The sequence below is a fragment of the Pogoniulus pusillus genome, chromosome 11, assembly GCF_015220805.1.
Source record: "Pogoniulus pusillus isolate bPogPus1 chromosome 11, bPogPus1.pri, whole genome shotgun sequence".
Lineage (NCBI taxonomy): Eukaryota > Metazoa > Chordata > Aves > Piciformes > Lybiidae > Pogoniulus > Pogoniulus pusillus.
In genome coordinates this window covers 34,366,711-34,386,933 of record NC_087274.1, presented here as the reverse complement: position 1 = coordinate 34,386,933, position 20,223 = coordinate 34,366,711, and the positions used below count along the sequence as shown (strand labels likewise).

The following is a 20,223-nucleotide window of genomic DNA, read 5'->3' as shown; positions in this document are numbered from 1 at the left end:
GCCCCAAGGGTGGAAGCTCAACGACTTGTCATGCAGTGATCCATGATGCGTTGGAGAAAGGTGGAGCTCCAGAGCATCTGCAGTTCATTGATGACATCATTGTCTGAGGGAATACAGCACAAGAAGTTTTTGAGAAAGGCAACAAAATAGTTCATGCTCTACTGAAGGCAGGTTTTGCCATAAAGGGAGACAAGGTGAAAGGACCTGCTAGAGAGATCCAGTTCCTGGGAATTCGTTGGCAAGATGGTCACTGCCACATTCCAATGGATGAGATAAAGTTTCCACCATAGCCAATCCCACAAATAAGGAGGAGACATTATCTTTCTGAGGACGAGTTGGACTTTGGAGGCTGCACATCCCTGGATACAGCTAAATTGTAAAACCTTTGTATGATATTGTGCTAGTTTGAAGCAAGCTGGAATGTTTTGGTAAAAGAACTAGATAACAGGCAGTGAAATGAAAACAATTGATGTCAACTTCTCTCACAGTCTCGCTGAGAGCTCTGGGAAGAAGTAGTAAACTTTCTCCATTTTGTTTCTCTCACTTTTGCTTTTGCCTTAGACCGAGACACATCTTTCTAACATCACTGCTTTCTAACCCTGCTCCCTAACCTCTTGGCTGCACCTCTTTTCTTCCTGAGAACTGGGGTAAGGTTGAGAGGGCCGGGGGAGGTGTTGGGGTGGTTTGAGAGCCCCTCCTGGGGACTCAGGTTTCTGGGAGGGGAGTTGTGCTTTTGTATTGTTTATCCTTTGTATATTTCTGTATATAATTGTATATAACTGTATATATTGTAAATACCTGCTTGTAAATTCTGCTAGCTGTAAATAAATTGCTTCATCTATATTCCCAGGGTCCGTCTGAGTTAGCTGGGGCAAATACAAAGTGTGGGGGGGTGGGGTAACCCCCAAACCATCACAGATGTGAATCAAAAGAGGAACAACTTTAGGTGGGGACCTGAACAACAAGCAGCCTTTGGTCAGATAAAGCAGGAAGTAGTTCATGCAATGGGTTTAGGACCTGTTCGAACTGGTCCAGACATTAAGAATATTCTGTACATGGCTGCGAGTAATAATGGCCCAACCTGGTGCCTATGGCAAAAAGCCCCAGGAGAAACACGTGGCCAACCACTTGGTTTCTGGAGTAGAGGATATAGAGGGTCATAAGCAAACTATATACCAACAGAGAAAGAGATCCTTGCTGCTTATGAAGGAGTAAAAGCTGCTTCAAAAGTAACTGGAACAGACTCTCAGCTTCTTTGGGCTCCCAGATTACCAGTTTTGAACTGGATGTTTAAAGGAAAGGTCATCACCATATCACACAACCAATGTTACCTGGTCTAAGTGGATGGCTCTCATAACACAGCGAGCACGCATGGGGAGTTTTGAGTGACCTGGCATAGTGGAGATGATCACCAACTGGCCAGAAGGCACAAACTGTAACTCAGGTAAGTGACTCAGGCTGAGGAAGCTCCTCCTTAGGGTGATTTATCTAAAGAAGAAAGGAGCTATGCTTTATTTACAGATGGTTCCTGTCACCTTGTTGGAACCAAGCGAAAATGGAGAGCTGCAGTTTGGAGCCCCGTGTGAGCAGTGACTGAAGCAAAAGCTGGAGAAGGTGGATCGAGCCAGTTTGCAGAGGCAAAAGCTATCCAACTTGCTCTTGATGTGGATGAATGTGATAACTGGCCCATGCTTTACCTCTATACTGATTCATGGATGGTGGCCAATGCCTTATAGGCTAAAGGACTGGAAAAGAAATAATTGGCAATGGAAAGGAAAGCCAATTTGTTGTATTTATACAATTTGTATTTGTTTTCCCTTCCCTATACCTTTGTAACTTCCCTACCTCAGATACCTTTTTAAGTTAAACTTTTTAACTTCCAAATCAAGTGAGATTCATTTATTTGGGTGTGCTTACCTTTTCTCTCTCTCCATCTAATCCCTTTCTTTTGGGAAAGGGGGGGGAAGAGCACTCTACAAAAATTGCTATTGGTTCTATCAAATTTATTTCAGTCTCTGGACTGAAACGGGACACCATGCTACTGCACGTAACACCATTCTGGCTTGGAAAGACAAATCCTCTGATGACATGGTGCTCTAGAGAGGACTGGATCAGATAACGGCACTCATTTTAAGAATAACCTCATAAAAACTTGGGCCAAAGAGCACAGGATTGAGTAGACATACCACATCCCCTACCTACTATGCACCTGCCTCAGGCAAAATTGAATGTTACAATGGTTTGCTGAAAACAACTTTAAAAGCAATGGGGGGAGGAACTTAAAGAATTGGGAGAAACACCTAGCCCAAGCCACCTGGGTAGTGAACAGCGGAGGTTCTGCCAACCGAGCAAGTGCAGCTCATTCAGATGTGTTACAAAAAGTAGCAGGTTCCTGTCGTTTGTGAAAAGACTTTGTTGGCAAAGTCTGTTTGGGTATTCTCCCCTTCAGGGGAGATGTCTGTTCAAAGGGTGGTTTCTGACAAAGGACCTGGTTGTTCATACTGGGTTATGCAAAAGAATGGTGAAGTACAGTGTGCTCCACAAAGGAACTTGACATTAGCAGAGAGAATGTATATATAAGTTGTTATGAGTTCTTTTGCAGATAATTGTGGTGCCCATAAAACCCATGAAGAACCACCATAAATGAGCATGTGAGTGCTAAAAGTCCTGCTCCATCGCATTCACTCAAGAAAACACCTGACTGTTTCCTGAAACCTCTGAGCTAGCCAATGCCTGAGACAGATGGAAATGGGGAGATGGATGACCAGGAATTGGAGAGATGCCTGAAGCCTGGGTGACTACAGTCCAAAACACTGATGTTGTCCCTAATTAGATGGAATGCTCCAATGGGAATTATATTAAAAGGGGTGGATTGTGGCCATTTGAGGTAGACTTCTAGCTCAGACATAAATTCAGAACAGAGAAACTCAGAAGTGGAAGCTCTGAGTGGAGAGATGAACATTCTAGGGATAGGCCATATAATGGTAACAATGGATAAGTTAGTATCATTTCATTGGAACATCAAGAGCTTTACGTCTGGAAGCACAGCTTGGACCTTCCCCTTGCTGCTTCTGCTGCTATATTCCCCCACCGCTGTTTTGGCTGGTGCTACTTTTGCTGCTTCACCGCCGCTTGACCCCTTCCCCATCTTCCTTAAGGTTACTATATTTCTGTAGCAGTCTATTCTCCTTATACCGATATATTTAAGCTGTAAGAAATGCAGTTTCATTTTTCCGGACTTTGGAAAAAAAAAATCTGTGTTGTAGTGAGTTTACTCTGCTGGGGCAGGGATCTGCCCTAACCCGGTACAATGAGCCATCCCACTCTCAAAACCAGAGCCCACTTTTCAAATCAACTCCCTGATTTCCCTAAGGTTAAGTAAACCTCTCTCATCATTAGTCTGAATCTGCTGCTGACCTCTCCAGAAGCACCACCATCATGGTTAGCAACTGCAAGAGCAAGTAGCAAAGAGAGCATGCAGCAGGACCAGGAGGCTGCCAGCAAAACGGCAGCTGCCCTCCAACAAGGCTGTGACCCAAGAGCACACAGACCCCCCTCACAGATGGGCAAGTCACTACTCAGCAGCTAAGGAGAGGCAGCCCTGCTGTTTGGGAGCACCCAGGAATTTCTGTCAGCATGGTTCAGCTCCGGGCTTGGCAAGGAACTTGCCGCAACAGCTTCTCACAGGCTGCTGCTGTCAACCACAAGGGCGAGCAAACAAGCACCAAGCAAAGCCTTCCCACGTGGATCTATGCCAAGCCAAAAGGCACCTGTCCAGCACAGCAGGACTTCAGTAGCTGAAGGTTTGTGCCTGCATGCCTGAGTCAGTCAGCATCTTCCAGCAGCTGCAGGAGTGCTCACATGAGCAAAAGCAGCAGTCCCAACCAAACATCTCAGAGCATGCCTTTCCCACAGCATTACTCAGTTTAAAACCAAAAAAACCCAGCCCCAGGTTTCCAGAGAGATCCATGGCAGCTGGGAAATCAAGCACCTAAGACACGCTCTGCCTACAACCCACGCGCTGCTGCTTGCATACAGACCCCTCTGCCAAGGACAGAGTCACAGTCACTCAGGTTGGAAAAGACGCTCAGGACCATCAAGACCAACTATTGACCTAATCTACAAAGTTCACCCCTAAACCATAGCCAAAGCACCACGTCTAAATGACCTTTAAACACCTCCAAGGTTGGTGACTCCACCACCTTCCCAGGCAGCCTGTGCCAGTGCCTGACCACTCTTGCTGGGAAAACATTTCTCCTTCTGTCTTGTCTAAACTTGCCGTGCTGCAGATTGAGGCTGTTCCCTCTTGTTCTGTCACTAATGACCAGCACCAGCCTCTTCACAATCTCCTTTCAGGTAGCTATAGAGCAATGAGGTCTCCCCTCAGCGTCCTTCAAACTAACCATCCCCAGCTCCTTCAGTTGCTCCACTTAAGATTTATTCTCCAGGCCCTTCCCCAGTATCTTGAGGATTGTTTTTTAAATGTAGTAAGTGATGTCAGCCTGCAGATCACTGCTGTCCCAAAGTGACGGCCCTTCTCTTTCTGAAGAACCAGGTACAGGGAGAGAAATCCTGAGTCCTAGATCTTCAATGAGAGTATTGTACCAGTGCATCCTTTCATAAGGCAGCAGCAGCCCTGCACTTGTTTAGAGAACCACACATGCTGCTGTGTCTGTTGCAGAGGATGTCTGGTGCTGCTGTGCTGTTCCAGTCACATTCTGCACTGACATTTCCAGAGCCACTCACTGTGGTGCAGTGAGGGAGGCCTCGAGGGACTCCAATTTGCTGTCCACCTCCTGCAGTGGACTGTGTAAAGCTGACCTTTCCCTCCATGGGAACACATCGCAAAGCTTGGGGAGTTACTGCTTTTTTCTCACTGTTATTCCCAAGTAGACCAAATGTCCACACTTGAAATGTTTCAGCAGCAATGAAGCCTTCAGGATGTCCTGCGTGGGACTGCTAAGAACTGAAGCGCAGCATGTCTCAAGTTGTGCATGGCCACTTCCAGCCCCTGGCAGACTGTGGTCATGCAGAGCAACCAGAGACAAGGACTCAGCCCCCACGGTTGGAGTGCATTACCAGAGATGAGGACAGCTGCAAACCAGGCTGGAAAGCCAATGGCATTCTGGCCCATGTCACAAACAGGATGGACAGCAGGGACAGGAGGGGATCATCCCCCTGCGCTCAGCACTGGGGAGGCCACACCTTGAGGGCTGGACTGGATGAGTTTGGAGGTCTCCACCTACCAAAGAGATTCAGTGATTCAGTTACAGACCAAATGATGCCTTTCACTCTGCTTAGGCTCTCAGGAGTGGCTTGTCTCGGGTAGCTTTCCTGTGAGCTTCGGTAAGGGCAGTGCTGACTAACAGCCTGTGCAGGTGCTCTCCTTCATGTGGGCGCTAAGTTTCTGCAGGAAGAGTTGCTGCCAGACAACAGTTTTCCAAGCCAGTGGCTCCTCTGTGGCTCTGCTCCATGCTGTCACAGACAGTGATTTGGGATAGCAGCTGTGGGCACAGAGCGCTAAGCTGGCCACAAGCTCAATGCTTGGGGTGGTAGAAATGTGCCCGAGTTGATGGGGTGAAGGAGGTAAGTAGAAGCATTCCCTGTGTGGGGTTGTGGTTCCAGGGTCTTGATGAGAGGGTGATGAGTGGTGTACGTGCCTGCCTCGTGGCATCACAGAACACATCCAGATGGAAGAGCCTTTCAAGCTCACCCAGTCCAGCCCTCGGCCCAGCACTAAGCCATCATGTCCCTCAGCACCAGCTCCACAGCCTGCTGCAACAGCCCCAGGGATGGGGACTGCAGCACTGCCCTGGGCAGCCTGTGCCAAGGGCTGAGAACCCTTCCAGTGCAGAACTGTTCCCTGAGCTCCAGCCTGAGCCTCCCCTGGGGCAGCCTGGAACCATTTCCTCTGCTGCTGTCCCTTGGCCCCGAGCAGCAGAGACTGTCCCTGCTCACTGCAACCTCCCTGCAGGCAGCTGCAGAGAGCAATGAGCTCTGCCCTCAGCCTCCCCAAGTCTGCAGCCTGCACACCCCCTGCTCCCTCAGCCCCTCCTCACCCCCAGCTGCTTCAGGCCCTTCTCCAGCCTCAATGCCCTGCTCCAGACAGGCTCCAGCCCCTCCATGTCCTTCCTGCAGTGACAGACCCAGAGCTGCACACAGCACTCGAGGGGTGGCCTTCCCAGTACCAAGAGCTGTATAGTATCTGTATAACAGGATGTTGGCCAACACTGGAAGCCCTAGCCGTTGAAAATTACAAGCTAACTTTTCCTCTCCCAGTAACAGCAGAAGCATAAACAGCAGCATTATGAGTCATTCCTAAGGAAGTCCACCTCAAAGTCAGTCCTGCTGCTCAATGCAGCCTTTGAAGCTCCTGTAAGATCAGGAAGATTGCTGTGTAAAGCCCATAGCAACTGAAATCTGCAAGTCCCATCCATATCGAGGGCTTGAGCAGGCAGTGAAACAGAAGGTAAAACCACCCAAACCCGCCTGCTCTTTTCATGCCCCCTCCTCCGTATCAGATACACAAAGCACTGAAGAAACATCCCTCCAGAGGCAGGAAATTGCTAACTGGAAGTTAATGGTTCTGAACAACATTGTTGTCAAAAGAGAAAGCCAAGTGAGGAGCAGAGGTGGTGTTTCCACATGGAATGCCCTCAAACAAGATGCTCCTTCCCGAGATGTTTGCACAACAGCAGCAACTAATTCTGCAGCAGTTCCCTGTTCTAAGGCTTCTTAAAACAACAACCCGCAGGGACACACTGCAAAGCTCTGTGCAAGGAGCTGATGGTGAGGCTGAAAGCAGCCCTGCAGAGAAGGAGCAGGGGGTGTTAGTGGGCGAGAAGCTGGACAGGAACCATCAATGGGCACTGGAACCCAGAAGGGTAATGGCAGCCTGGGCTGCATCCAAAGCAGCATGGGCAGAGATGGAAAGATGATCCTGCCCCTCTGCTCTGGGGAGACCTCACCTGCAGGGCCAGCTGTGGGTCCTCTAAGACAAGAGAAATTGACCTGACTGAGAGGGTCCAGGAGGCCACAGAAATTATCAGAGGGCTGGAGCACCTTTGTCATGGGGACAGGCTGGGAGGACCTGTAGGGATAGGACAAGAGGCAATGGCTTGGAACTGGAGCAGGCAGAGTTAGGTTGGACATCAGGAGGAAGTTCTGCACAGTGAGGGCGGGGAGACACTGGAACAGCCTGCCCAGGACTGTGGTCGAGGCTCTGTCCCTGGAGACATTGAAGATCAGCCTGGATGTGTCCCCATGCGTCCAGCCTGCTCTAGCTGGAGGCATCCCTGATGCCTGCAGGGGGTTGGACAGGATGAACTTTGAGGGTTCCTTGCAACCCAGTGCAGTCTGGGTTGCTGAATTAGAAAAGTACATTCAAGAAAAAATACACTAATTAGAGATTGCTTCCTGGAACACATCTGGGGCAGAGATCACAAAAATGCAGTGACAACTACCACAGCTAGTGGGACTTGGGAGAGTCGTGCCCAGGAAGAGATTCACTGACCACACAGGTGAGAGATTCAGTTCTGTGAAGGCTTCCAAGGCTGATGCAGTATTTGACCAGTATGTCAGTAATTTCTGTCATCTGACAGTGAGTGTTACAGTCAGGATTAGCTTTGTTTGCTTCTGCAGTACTGATAACCAGATCAAACATAAGAGCTGAGGCTAAAAACAGCAAGGTTGGCTAGGTGCAGGTTTTGTGTTTTGGTTGGGGTTTGCACCACAGACAAAAAATGTTTCAGAGTCATCAGTTAAGCAGAGCTTCTTGGATGAAGAAACTTCAGAATGACAAATTTCTCTCTTTTAAGGATGCCATTAAAATAATCTGGTTCAGTGATCAGGATAAAAATCTCCCAGTTCCCCCCACAAACCTGTTCAAGTCTCCTTAGTGTGCAACAGAGTCTTCATCTGGGGAGCTTTTCAGTAAGCTGACTTATTGCCAGTTAATGTAACTTCCAGTCACCAGTTCTAATATTAGGGAAGACAAACAGTTTTAGCCATGATGGAACATTTTTACTTTCCACAGGCTTCAACTCAAGCCAAGCACTGCTCCTCCATAGCTCCTTGCCTCACCTGCTTTTATTTTTGCCCCAGGTTACACGGAGCTTGTTCCAGCTCTTCTGGGGACATCTGCATGATGGTTTCTCTCTCCAGCACCTCTGTGATTCTTACCACCTTACCTGCCCTGGCACAGATGGCCCACAAGTCCCCTAGGGGTGTCCCTCCACTGGGACTCTCCCTCCCAAGTCTGCTGATCAGCTGATGACACCTTCAGACCGTTCCTGCATTTTCAAACTGCATCATCTCTTTGTTGGAAGCAATAAAGCATCATGGAATAAATTTTGAAAGTGACCTCTCGCCACATAAAACAACACTCAGGTACTGCTACAAATCAGTAGTGGCTCCAGTCTCATCCCAACAATAATAAGGAAGAAAAATGGTAACTGAAAATCTAGAGAGATGAACCTATGGGCTGTGAGTTTTGCACCCTGTTACTCACGGAAGCCTATGCAGCTGCTGGTGCTGTGCAGTCCAACTGCCACTCTAGACTGCAAGACAGCAGAGGCAATTTTGTATTTCTTAAACACAAACCCATTTTGGAATGTATCTTCTTCTGTTACTCAAAAACCCAAACCTGGAACTACATTGGATCAGCCACTACCAAGAGGCACTCCACAAACTGCACCACGGTGACTGCTTCACTTCCACAAAACAGGCTGGGCTGGAAGCGACCTCCAAAGCTCATCCAGTCCAACCCCCTGCACTCAGCAGGGACACCTTCCACCAGATAAAGTTGCCCACAGCCCTATCCAGCCTCATCTGCAACATCTCCAGGGATGGGGCCTCAACCACCTCCCTGGCCAACCTGTTGTAGTATTCCAGCAGCCTCCTGGGGCAGAATTTGTTTCTCACATCAAGTCTCAATCTGTTCTGCTCATCCTGTCCCTACAGGCCTGTGAGAACAGTCCCTCTGCAGCCTTCTTGCAGCCTTCTTTCCAGTGACATCTGCAGAAGTGAATACAAATCTTTAAGGCAAATTTTCACCACCACTTTAACAGATCAGGGAAGCTAACTGGAAAGCTGCCCAGATGTTGCAATTGAATTTAAAGCTTATGCAAGGGAAGCAAAAAGACTTTCAGATAGAAGGACCCATAGTGACAAAACACTCCAGAACAAAGCAGGAAAAGAAGAGAAAAACAATTTATCCCAAAGGAATGGTTCCTGACTGGGAAACTTCTTTCTATAACAAAATAAACACCAAAATACCTCTCTTAAGACTTTCATTCAAGGGTTCATGATAGAAGTCCTTTAAAGCCACAAGCATGAAGAAAAATTAGAGGTATTGAAATAAAAATAATTTATTTATGAGGAAGACCCTTCAGGGCCCATCTGAGCCATAACAGTCTCTATCATCTGCAGCAACATCACAACATTGGATATTTACCTTCAAAGAGCAGTATGGTCATTACCTTATCATTTCCTAGTAGAAAAAGTCACAAGACAAAATGACAGTAGCACAGGAACTGCTGCTGATTAGGGATGGAAAAAAAAATGGAGCTGAAGACCTGAGGCCGTCTGTCTTTGGCTGGAAGTCTACACCCCCCCAGCAGTGTTGACACTCAAATACATTTACAGCTGTGTGATAAACTCTCCTTCAATGTTACATGGTTAGCAACTAAGACTCAGCTGGACATGAGGAACAAGTTCTGTGCCATGAGGGTGCTGGAACACAGTGGCAGGCTGCCCAGGGAGGTGGTTGGGGTCGCCATCCCTGGAGATATTCAAGGTGAGGCTCAACAGGTGAGGTTGATCTACTGAAGGATGTCCCTGCTGACTACAGAGGGAGGTGGACTGGATGAGCTTTGGAAGCTCCTTCCTATCCAGACCATTCTGTGATTCTATGGATGAAAAAAAGAAGCTGACAGATGCACAGCGGAGGCTTGCTTAATTTAATGAAAGCCTTAGAAAGAACCCATCCTTGCCAGCAGAAAGAAAGGGAGCCCATAACATGATGGCAAACACCTATGGCACAGATTACATCAGTGTATAACATAACCACAAAGGGAGCTGGGACTGGTCAGGCTTTCTTCATCAGACAATAAGAAGCAAAACACTCCTGTCTGTACATTCTGCAGCTCATTCACTCAAGATCCATCTCCTCAGCAAATGAGACCCTAACACTGAACCCTGTGTTGGCACGACTGGGGCATTGCTTAAATGAAGATCTAGTTGAGGATGTCCCTGCTTACTGCAGACCTTTGGAGGTCCCTTCCAATGCAGACCACTCTGTGACCAGCAAAGGCAGGTTCTCAGGTGAAATCACCTTGCCTGAAGCCATGACTGCCAGCACCTTAGGAACCATTTTCCTCTCTTGGACTTATGGTGCTCTACTTGTGTTCTCTCTAATTGTTTAATGGTTCATTCCTAAATTCTTCTTCCTACACCCACCTCCTAACCCCTAATAACCTTCTAGATTTGTGTGTTTGCCCAGTCTTTTCCTTTGGGAAGGGATACACACAGTTATGTGGCAACCTGCTCTTAATATTGGGCCATACACACTGAAGTAAAATACAAAAGCTTCCAGCTGAAATCCAGTCCAGTTATCCAAGTGTGACACCATCACTTTCTTTCAGCAGCATGCACAGGAAGCAGCTCAGATGTTAACAGCGCCTCCTAAAACAACCTTACAGGCAAAGAGCTTGGAGAGAGATGCTAAGTGAGAGTTCCACGTTCCAACAAGGATCGCCCTGATTTCTTGATTTCACCTCTGCCAGGGCTCCCTCTTCTCTATTCAAGCTTTTCTAAGTGTTGCTGGGAAATCTCTTGAGTGCTCTAAAGTGGGGAACAGCAAAAATCCATAATGCATAAGCACAGGAAAGATCATCAGGGAGTGCTTCAGCACTTCAGAGGGCAGCTGATGCTTTTTCTTTTTTAAAGCAAATTTGTTTTCCCCCTCGCATCACCTGCATAAGAAACAGCAGCCTGTCTGCTGCTGAGAACCAGAGGTGCAGCTCAGTGTCTGCTGAAGCCAGCAGATACACAGCAAGAACACAGGCAGCTGCTACTCAGAAACCTCTCCTAGGCATATCTTGCACACTCCTTCCACAGCACATCCTCCTCCCCAGCCCTACTGACCTTGTGCTGTGGGAGAACCCATCAGAGGAAGAGCCACACCAGCCAGGAAGGGAAGAAGACAGCACAGAGCAGGAGGGCATCTCCTGGGCCACTTCCACTAGCACAAGTATTTCTCAGCCCCCAAACGGAAACCAAAACGACTGGGTTTTCCCCTTACACAGGATGGCTGAGGAATAAGTAGTCCCTAAGAGAAACAGCTGCAAAAGACTGGGCACGGCACTCATCTTTCCTCAGCCAAGGAAACATGCCGGCAGAGTTACACAGCCAAGATGTTTCATATTACATCTGAATTATGCAGAACAGTACCAAACAACTGGTAATTATGGAGCAATGTTAATAGCACAGCAGCATTTTTTACCACAGTATCATCTAACAGCCCAAAATATCATGGCAAAAATCACAAGTGAGCCTACAGAAGCTGAAAAGGAGAGGTCAGAAGACTCCAATGAAGAAAAGGCTTAGAGAGAAATTGCAGTACAGCAGGGAATATGTCTGGAACCAGTTTTAGTGCTTAACTTCTGAATTCTGGACTACAGGACCAAACAGGCTGCAGGGAGAGCTGGTGGGACAGCTGAAGAAAGAATGGCTGCAGGGGAGAACAGAAAGCTTAGCCTGCCTAGCTCCACAAGACTGCTTGAGAGTTTGTCCTTAGATACTCCAAACACAAATGGCAAAGGGAAAAGCAAACAATTCAAACAAGGGACATCCACACAGGAAATGTGGTCATAAAGAAATATAGACTTGGAGCAAAAGATACTTGAGCAACAAAGCAATACCCTTCCCATAGGGGTAACGGAAAATAACAGCTTACACAAGGTTCAAGAAAGTCCTTAATACTTTATGAGTGACCTCATGTGACAGAGTTCTCTGCCATGGCAGAGACTCCCCCATGATCCAGAAGTCCTATGGTCAAAGGACCGGTAGGCAGTTGTAAAGCACTGGATGCACCCACTGCAGATGCTTTAATCTCCCGTGTTTGAGCACATTTCAGTCCAAATGGCCTGGAATTTGAAAGCTGCTCCATCACCCTGCCTTGGCTGGGTCTCCTTCAGTAGTTTGCCCTTTATCAAACCTCAAGCCTTCCTGATGTTTTTCAGATTCTCATCTCAAGAAAACAACTCCAAATATCCCAACTCCACAGCGCTCCTGGCACATTCTGCATCTGCTGCCTTAACTGATGTGTATAAAGTAAGCAAAATTAAACCTTTTTAGCCCGTTTTCCTCAGTGAAGTTTCTGCTATTGCACTGTCTTCCTACATCCTGCCCCCAGCTGCCTGCCAATCATTTGGCCAATGTAAAAAAACTCTGCCGAGGGGAGGATGCTGTACCCCAAGAAGTTCCAGGAAACCAGAGGCAGGATGGGCCCTTCTCATCAGTGCAGAGCAGCCAGTACCCCACAGCACCACACACCAACTCTCTAGCTGCATCTAGACCTGCCAGTGAAATTGTCTGTTTGCCACCTCCTGTCTGGCCAGCCAAGGACCCGGGAGGCAGCTCCAGGTTTCCGGCTGTGTGATCCAGAAGTGAGACAGTAAACCCGCTGCGGTGCAAGAGTGACAGCCTGCTGGGAACCCATACCACTTCTAACTGCATCCCTGCAGTCCCACCACAGGCTGCCTTTGAAAACATGCTTCCACTTCAGACACACCACGAGCATTTAGCTCAAGAAGTTTTCTCCAGGAAAGTAAGCACAGTGCATCTTTACTCATCGTTCTTCTCAGAACGAGTCAAAATCAGCCATTTACCTCCAGTAACTTTATGAGCATTTCCCATTCACTTCCATAACCAAACACAGCTGCAAAATAAACACCTCTCCTCTTTCAGTACTATATTTTGATCTTATCTGTTATACAAAAAAACACCAAAACTTTCCTGATCTAGTGCTTAAGAAAATTAAAAGGTTCTCTCAGCAACCACAGAGTCATTTCTCTTCTTGCACCTTCATAACTCCCGAGAAGGAAAAGCCAAAATCACCCCCAAGCAGGCCACCCATCCACTGCTTCAGAGCAACGACTGCCCTAGCCGCATTCCTTGCCCTCCCAGGAGTGGCCCGAGGCAGCCCTTCCATCGCCCCGGAGGGCTCCCCTACTCGACATCTCCCGGGAGAGACCCGGAGAGGCACAACCTGAACACCTTCACCCCGCTGCGGAGCGACCCTCGGGCGGCGCGACCCGGGGTGGATGAGCACCGAGGCCTCCGGACCTCCGCGGCCAATTGAGGGAGCAGCGGCTCCGCGGCATACCGACGTCCCAACGCTCCACCGCTCCCTCAAACACCCCAAACGCCACTGCCTCCGCGCCTCAGACCCTTCCCCATAGCGACAAGGGGCCCCAGAGCGCCGCTGAAGGGAAAGCACTCCCTCGGCAGCCCGCATGCCCCCGGCAACCTTAGGCACCCGCAGGCCCGCGTCGCCGCACCAGCCTGCCCTGATAACCCCCCGCTTTCCTCTCCCTCCAAACGACTCCGAGCGGCAGTGCTCCCCGCTGCGGGCTTTCCTACCTGCGCCGGCCTGGATGCGGGCGCCTCGCCTCCGCATCGGAGCGGGCAGAGCAGCGCAGCCCCGCCGCAGGTAACGGCCCCGAGCAGCGACGGGGGAGGGGGCGGTGGCGGCGAGCACGTGGTAGGCCGCAGCCAATGGGGGCCGAGCGTGGCGGGGGGAACGTGGCGAGGGAGCCTGCGCCGCCGGGGGTCTGCGCCGGCCCCCGAGCCCCGCGGCGCCGTGTGGCGGCGTTTTCCCAAAGGGACGTTTCCCAGACCTTTCTTTCCTCGAGAAATCGTGGTTTGGTGTTTTTTCCCTTCCTTCCGACGAGCGGGGGGCGACACCGGCCGCTCCTTCCGCTTCGCCACCTCATTGCTTCGCCGCTTCTGCAGCGCCTTCAGCCTCCCCTGGGGGAAAACGGAGCTGGTCCTCAAATGGCAGCATTTTAGCTGTTTTCGCTGCGCCATGCACTCGCGGGAGTCCGGGTGCTCGGCGGCTGGGCAGTGATGGGGGCAGAAGGCAGCTGCAGTCCCTATACACATGGTGTGCTTAAGAAACCTCTGGGCGCGTTGGAAAATCTGGCCCTGTGCTGTGGTACCTGAGGCCTGCCCCTTAGCCTGGGTGGCTGCTGCAGAGCACGCACCGGCTGCAGCTGTGGGCTGCACGGAGCGCAGCAGCGCTGGGACCGGTGAGCTGCAGCACCCAGCCAGGGAATGTGACTGGGGTCCGCCTGGCTCTGCTGCGCGAAGAGCTGCCGCACAAGGGACACAGCCCCCGTGTCCTGCCCGGTGTGTGTGTGCCCGAGCTGTGAGGGATTGAGGAGCACTCGTCCTGAAGCAGAACGGTTCAGATTACTTCGGATGCGATGCCAGATAAGCGCAGCCGGGCTTTTTATCACAGACCTTTTACCAATGTGCTGGTCTTTTCCTCACAGTTCTTGCTAACCTGTGTCTCTTGCTCTCTGCCACGGATGCCTCATCTCTCCTGCGTTCTGCTGTCTGTGTGGTGCTGTCACTTGTAGTCAGGGCAGATCCTTTTTGTACACTTCAAGAGAAAATGTCAGAAACAAAAGATTTCCTTCTTCTTTCGTTCAGCCACTGGCATGACTGAGGACAGAAGGTTTATTTAGGATCAGCTCTTAGTGCTGGTCATCCGTAATTGTAACCATTAATTAGCTTGGACTTTCATATGAAGCCAGAATATGTAAATAAAGACCCCAACTGTACAGCCAGGCATGCACAAGGGTGTGACAGGAGCTGTTACACTGGCTTGGGGAACAACAAGGCTTGGCAAGCAGCCGTGAAGAAGAGCAGCTGCAGCAAAGAGGCATTCCATTACTTTCTTTAAAGATATGTGGAGTCATCTCAGTGGTTCAGAAATAAAACCTTAATAAATCTGAGAAAAAAACTTGTTAAGGAAAAAAAGTGGCATCTGTGGGGAAGGAAAATAAAAAGAAAATGAAAAAAAAAAAAAAAAAAAAGAAAAGAAATGGAGAAAGCATTTCAGCTGGAGTGCAGACATGCTAGAAATAGATTCAGATCAGTTTTCACCTGAACTGCTGCTGAAGCTGTCACTACAGATGCTTTGATGATGGCACTGTGGCAGTAAATGTGTCTGAATGTGGGAGATGGCAGAGGTGTGGACTGTGCTGCTCCCAGCTCCTTGCTCCTGCCACAGGCTTTGAGATGTCACTTCTGCACAGGGAGCTGGCAGGTTGATGCTGTAGGGTTTGGAGGTATGCAGGGCTGTGTGCACATGGCTCATACCACTGGGTAGTGCCCGAAAGGTGGATGAGCAGAGAGGCAGCAACTCATCAAATGTGCAAGAGTAATTGCCATGATCTGTGAGATTTCTGATGATGGACTTAGTGACTCTTGGAGATGTTTCCACACACGGTCTAGCCATGGAAAGTGATTTTTAAGTGCATCTGGGCACTTCTTCACTGAATCAGCAGGAGCTAGGCACCAGAACACTGAAGCCTCACAGTGTCTGACTAGGATTTTTATTTCAGCAAACCTGAGGACACCTTCCTCTCAACACAGGCACCAGCTGCCAAAATAAAACTGCATATGAGTCTGAGTTTAGATTTATGTGCATTTCTTATTTTCTGATCTGTTTTTTATAGGACTGCCTTCTTCCCTGTGTCATTATTTGAACTGTGAGTTCAAATAACTTCTCTGTAGGAAACTAGGACCCTGAGTGCCTTTCAGTTTTTATCAGTGAATAGGGGCAAGCCACTGCTGAATCAGAGGATTCTGCTGAGGGATCTCACCTCTCAGCAGAATAAGGTCTGTACAAGAAAAGCGTTTTCAGGATCAGTCATCAATTTCTAGGAAGCAGTCTGATGAACTGTGCTACTTGCTGCGTCCCAGCTGTCCTGATGTTTGGGGCAAGGGAAATCACTCCTTTAAAATGATGCTCCACTTAAGGAAATGGCTCTCTATTATTGCCAGTCTTCATTATTATTTCTGTGGCACAGCTCTAATGGTTTTATTAAGCTCTGTTATGCTTCAATGTTTATTCTGATTGATGAATGAATTACAGAAGGGTGATGCTGCTGTTCCAGAGCAGGAGTGCTTAGGCAGTCCCAATGTGGTCCATACCACAAGTATTTTCTCGACAGAATACTTCTGTAACTAGATGTTTGTGCTAAGAATACAGGCTGCTTTCCATGGCAGTTTTAAGAAGTGCAATTTCTCTCGTGGCCTTAGATGAATTGTGTGCCTAGAGCAGTGTATGGAATGACATTAAGCATCTGTGGAAGTGAAACCTGCCTGATCCACATGGAGGACAAAGGCAAGACCACTTTTATCATCTTCATGTCCAATCCCACTCGTCTGCCTGGAAGATGACTTCTGTAAGTGGCAATGAAAGATGCTTAGTACCAGCACACAGAACTCCAAATACTCTAGAGGTGTTGAAAGCCAAAGCCATGGAGACAGGCTTCCCTGTAGAAACCTGCCTGGCCCAGCTATGCCAGCAGAGGAGCAGCTGTTTGTGGATAACAGTGCAGCAAGCACATAGCCCATGCCCGGACTAGTGTGGTACAGCACCACCTGCCTCTCTTTTTGCTGACTGAGACAGGAGCCACAACATTTTTCATCTCAGTTAGAAGAGAGTCTCAGGTTTTGAAAGTTAAAAGGGCAAGTGAATGATCAGTTTCTTGTGATGTATTGCTGAGATGTAAAATGCAAAGGCAGGGTGAGGGATGCTGGTGCTGAGGGATGCTGTACTTGAAAGAAAGTTTAGAGGAGCTTCCAATTCAGCTAACTCTGTAAGGTGGAGTCTCAGTTAATGGAAGTCACAGAAATAAACAGCAAAAAAGCAGCAGCAGGATTGCATCACCAGTCTGCCAGCAGGGAGATAAGAGTCTGCAGGGCAGGAAACGTGAGCAAAAGTGACTTCAAAAACACAAACAAATGTTGGATAGGTCACAGAACAAATCTGGTTGGCAGAGCCCTCCAAGCTCACCCAGGCCAACCCTCGGCCCAGCACTGCAGGCTCAGCACTAAGCCAGGTTCCTCAGCACCAGCTCCACAGCCTGCTGCAGCACCCCCAGGGATGGGGACTGCAGCACTGCCCTGGGCAGCCTGTGCCAAGGGCTGAGAACCCTTCCAGTGCAGAACTGTTCCCTGAGCTCCAGCCTGAGCCTCCCTGGGGCAGCCTGGAACCATTTCCTCTGCTGCTGTCCCTTGGCCCCGAGCAGCAGAGGCTGCCCCTGCTCACTGCAACCTCCCTGCAGGCAGCTGCAGAGAGCAATGAGCTCTGCCCTCAGCCTCCCCAAGCCTGCAGCCTGCACAGCCCCAGCTCCCTCAGCCCCTCCTCACCCCCAGCTGCTCCAGGCCCTTCTCCAGCCTCGCTGCCCTGCTCTGGACAGGCTCCAGCCCCTCAATGTCCTTCCTGCAGTGAGGGGCCCAGAGCTGAACACAGCAGTGGAGCTGTGGCCTCCCCAGTGCTGAGCACAGGGAGTGATCCCCTCCTGTCCCTGCTGCCCACCTTGCTTGTGATCCAAGGCAGGATGCCATTGGCTTTCTTGGCCACCTGGGCACTGCTGGCTCCTGATCAGTCACTGCCAACCAGCACCCCCAGGTCCCTCTCCCAGCTGCAGCTTTCCAGCCACACATCCCCAGGTCTGTAGTTCCCCATGGGGTTGTTGTGACCCAGGTGCAGGATGATGTCACAGGTTTGGTCCTAAATGGGGTCATAATGTTCTTGAGAAAGAAGCAGTCTGTAGCAGTAGAGCCCCTGGATCCCACTTCCATGTGGGACCTGGAAAAGATCAGCAGTGTTCTGCTTCCTTTCCCAGACAGGAGGAGCAGTGCAGGGCAAGGCACAGCACTCGCTGCAGGAACAGCTGAGGGGGTCATTCTGCACCTCGGGCTTGGTGACTGTGTCATGCCACTCGTCTGGAGGCAGAATATGTCATTTCTAAAGGGAAGAGTGAAGAAAAAGCCTCATAAGTGGTACCGCCAGAGGGAGAAGACTTTTGAGTCCACATGCACAAACCGTGTCCGGTTAGGAAGAGAAAGGACTTTATAATCTGGCGCTTTAGATACAAAATCAGGACGAGCAGCCAGAAGGAGGTTTCGGGGTGAACTTGAAAAAGATACACAAAATAGTAGCAAGTGTATCCTGGAACACAGCAGGAGGCCTGCCTGATTCTGCCTGGTCCGTGAGGCAAAGGTTGAGATACAGAAGAAACGTCTACAGAGTATGCAAACGTTTACAACAAAAAGGTGAGTGGATTTTTGCGTTTACAAAGGGCGTGGATGAGTGTGGGGGAGCTCCCTGGAGGGGAACGTGTGCCTGAGACTAAAATGTGAGCATGAAAGATGAAGGAACACATTAACAATGCGAGCAACAGCCAGGGGCTGAGCCAGGATGGGGCAAACCCAAGAATTCTCAGGCAGCTCAGAGCTGAAGTAACTGTCTCTTGACTTCTCACTTACAGTACCTGGGGGTCAGGAGGGTCTGGATTGTTGCTCCTGTGGTAGGTGTCGTGGAGGGCCTGTAGGCCCGAAAAGAGGCTTATTTATGCCTATACATGCCTATTATGGTAAGGTTTGGCTAACTGCCAGCCTGATCGGTCACTCTAGTGGCCAAAGAGGCCATTAATCTTGGCCCACAGTCCATAAAGGTGGGTGCACAGGAGAACCATGTGCTCAGCTCAGCTCAGTTCAGCTCTCTGACCCACCTGCAAGGATCAGACACAGCTCTGACCTTCACCTGAAGCGCTCAGCTGCTCATACTCACACGCTCAGATGCCACTGCATAGCTCCGATGCTGTCTGAGGCTCAGACCTCATGCATTGATCTCAATCGCAGCTAATCTGTCTGCGTACCTTAGATGCAGAGCTCATTTAAGCCTGATAGCCTCCTAAACCCAGCTGTGCATATTTGCAAGCTGTCTTGCTTTATCTACAGAGCTCAGACTCTCAGCAGCCTAGCACAGTTTGCATGCCCACTGCTTAAAGCCTGGAGAGAACCAGGAAGCAGACTTCTGGATTGTCTGCACGCACACACATAGCCTGAACTCGTGAAGGAATTGTGCCAGAGCCAGCATGGACATTCTCCTCCTGTTCCTGTAATCCTGACAAGCTGATAATCCCTGGACACAGCATCCAGAAGAAGACAGCAGCATCGAGGCAGAGATCATCCCACGCCAGGAGAAAGGTTAGAAAACCCTAAGACCCCAGAGACTGGGAAGATTCATCATTTCCCCTGAAGCCAGGAAGATTCCAGCAGCCAAGGGTCCACGGGCAAAGATCCCCTGAAGTCTGGACATTGGGCACAGGCTGTGACACAACCCCGGGAGGGTGATTAATAATTAATAGCAACACTTATAAGTAAAGCTTTAATTCCTCTGCCATAGAGCAGAAAGAGTTTCAGCCCCTCTACTGGGCTAATAGCCTAAGCTCCCAAGCAGCACTAAGCCAAAGGGGAAACTCCTCTCTCTGTCTATAGTTTAATGTTTGCTAGTTAAATAACCAAATCCCTGTATATATTCTATCCTAAATTGTTTTCATAAGTTTGCACAGAACTAAGTTTTAATATACAGTGGTTGGGAGTGGCGAGAGTTCATAAATAGTATTTTTTATAAATTATATTTTTATCTAAAATTTATACTGCCTCAAATTAATTTCTCACCTCCACCAAATAGGCATAGGTACAGAAATCCCCCTCTGCAACAGTAGCATATCTTTGAAAGGATTCCAGAGCAGATTTTGGAAGCTGTAGACATGGAAGCAGAAATTATACTAAAGAAGAGAAAAGGCTTAATGGGCACATGGAGAAGATGATCCATTAGGGGAAGTTGTTATGGCTTTTAAAAAGCAGATAAGTGTTTCACAAATCTATCAGCTTTCCTTGGAGAAGTCAACAATCTTATGGACCAAGGAAGACCCAATTAACCATCTATTATGTTTTCCAAAAGCACTCAGGAAGATTTCTACTCAAAGGAATTGAAAACATAGCTGCTAATGGATATGAAACATGGGTTAAGAACTGACAGAAATCACAGTCTGGTCTGGGTTGGAAGAGACCACCAAAGCTCATCCAGGCCAACCCCCTGCACTCAGCTGGAACATCCTCCACTAGAGC

At 49.1% G+C, this 20,223-nt stretch overlaps 1 protein-coding gene across 8 annotated transcripts in view; it reads right to left on the bottom strand.

The window, feature by feature from the left end:
- The window catches only part of ST3GAL5 (ST3 beta-galactoside alpha-2,3-sialyltransferase 5), a 99,125-nt gene extending 85,345 nt beyond the window's left edge, over positions 1 to 13,780 (bottom strand). For 3 of the 8 annotated variants that reach the window (XR_010304067.1, XM_064151716.1, XM_064151718.1), the window contains exon 1: positions 13,645 to 13,761. Coding sequence is in view for 6 of the 8 variants with exons in the window: in XM_064151716.1 (XP_064007786.1) it covers positions 13,645 to 13,681 (37 nt within the window). In the remaining 2 variants the exon portion in view is untranslated. Of the gene's footprint in view, positions 1 to 13,644 lie in introns of all 8 variants that reach the window. The other 5 variants (XM_064151719.1, XM_064151720.1, XM_064151711.1 and 2 more) reach the window with 4 other exon arrangements.
- Between the last annotated feature and the right edge of the window lie 6,443 nt (positions 13,781 to 20,223).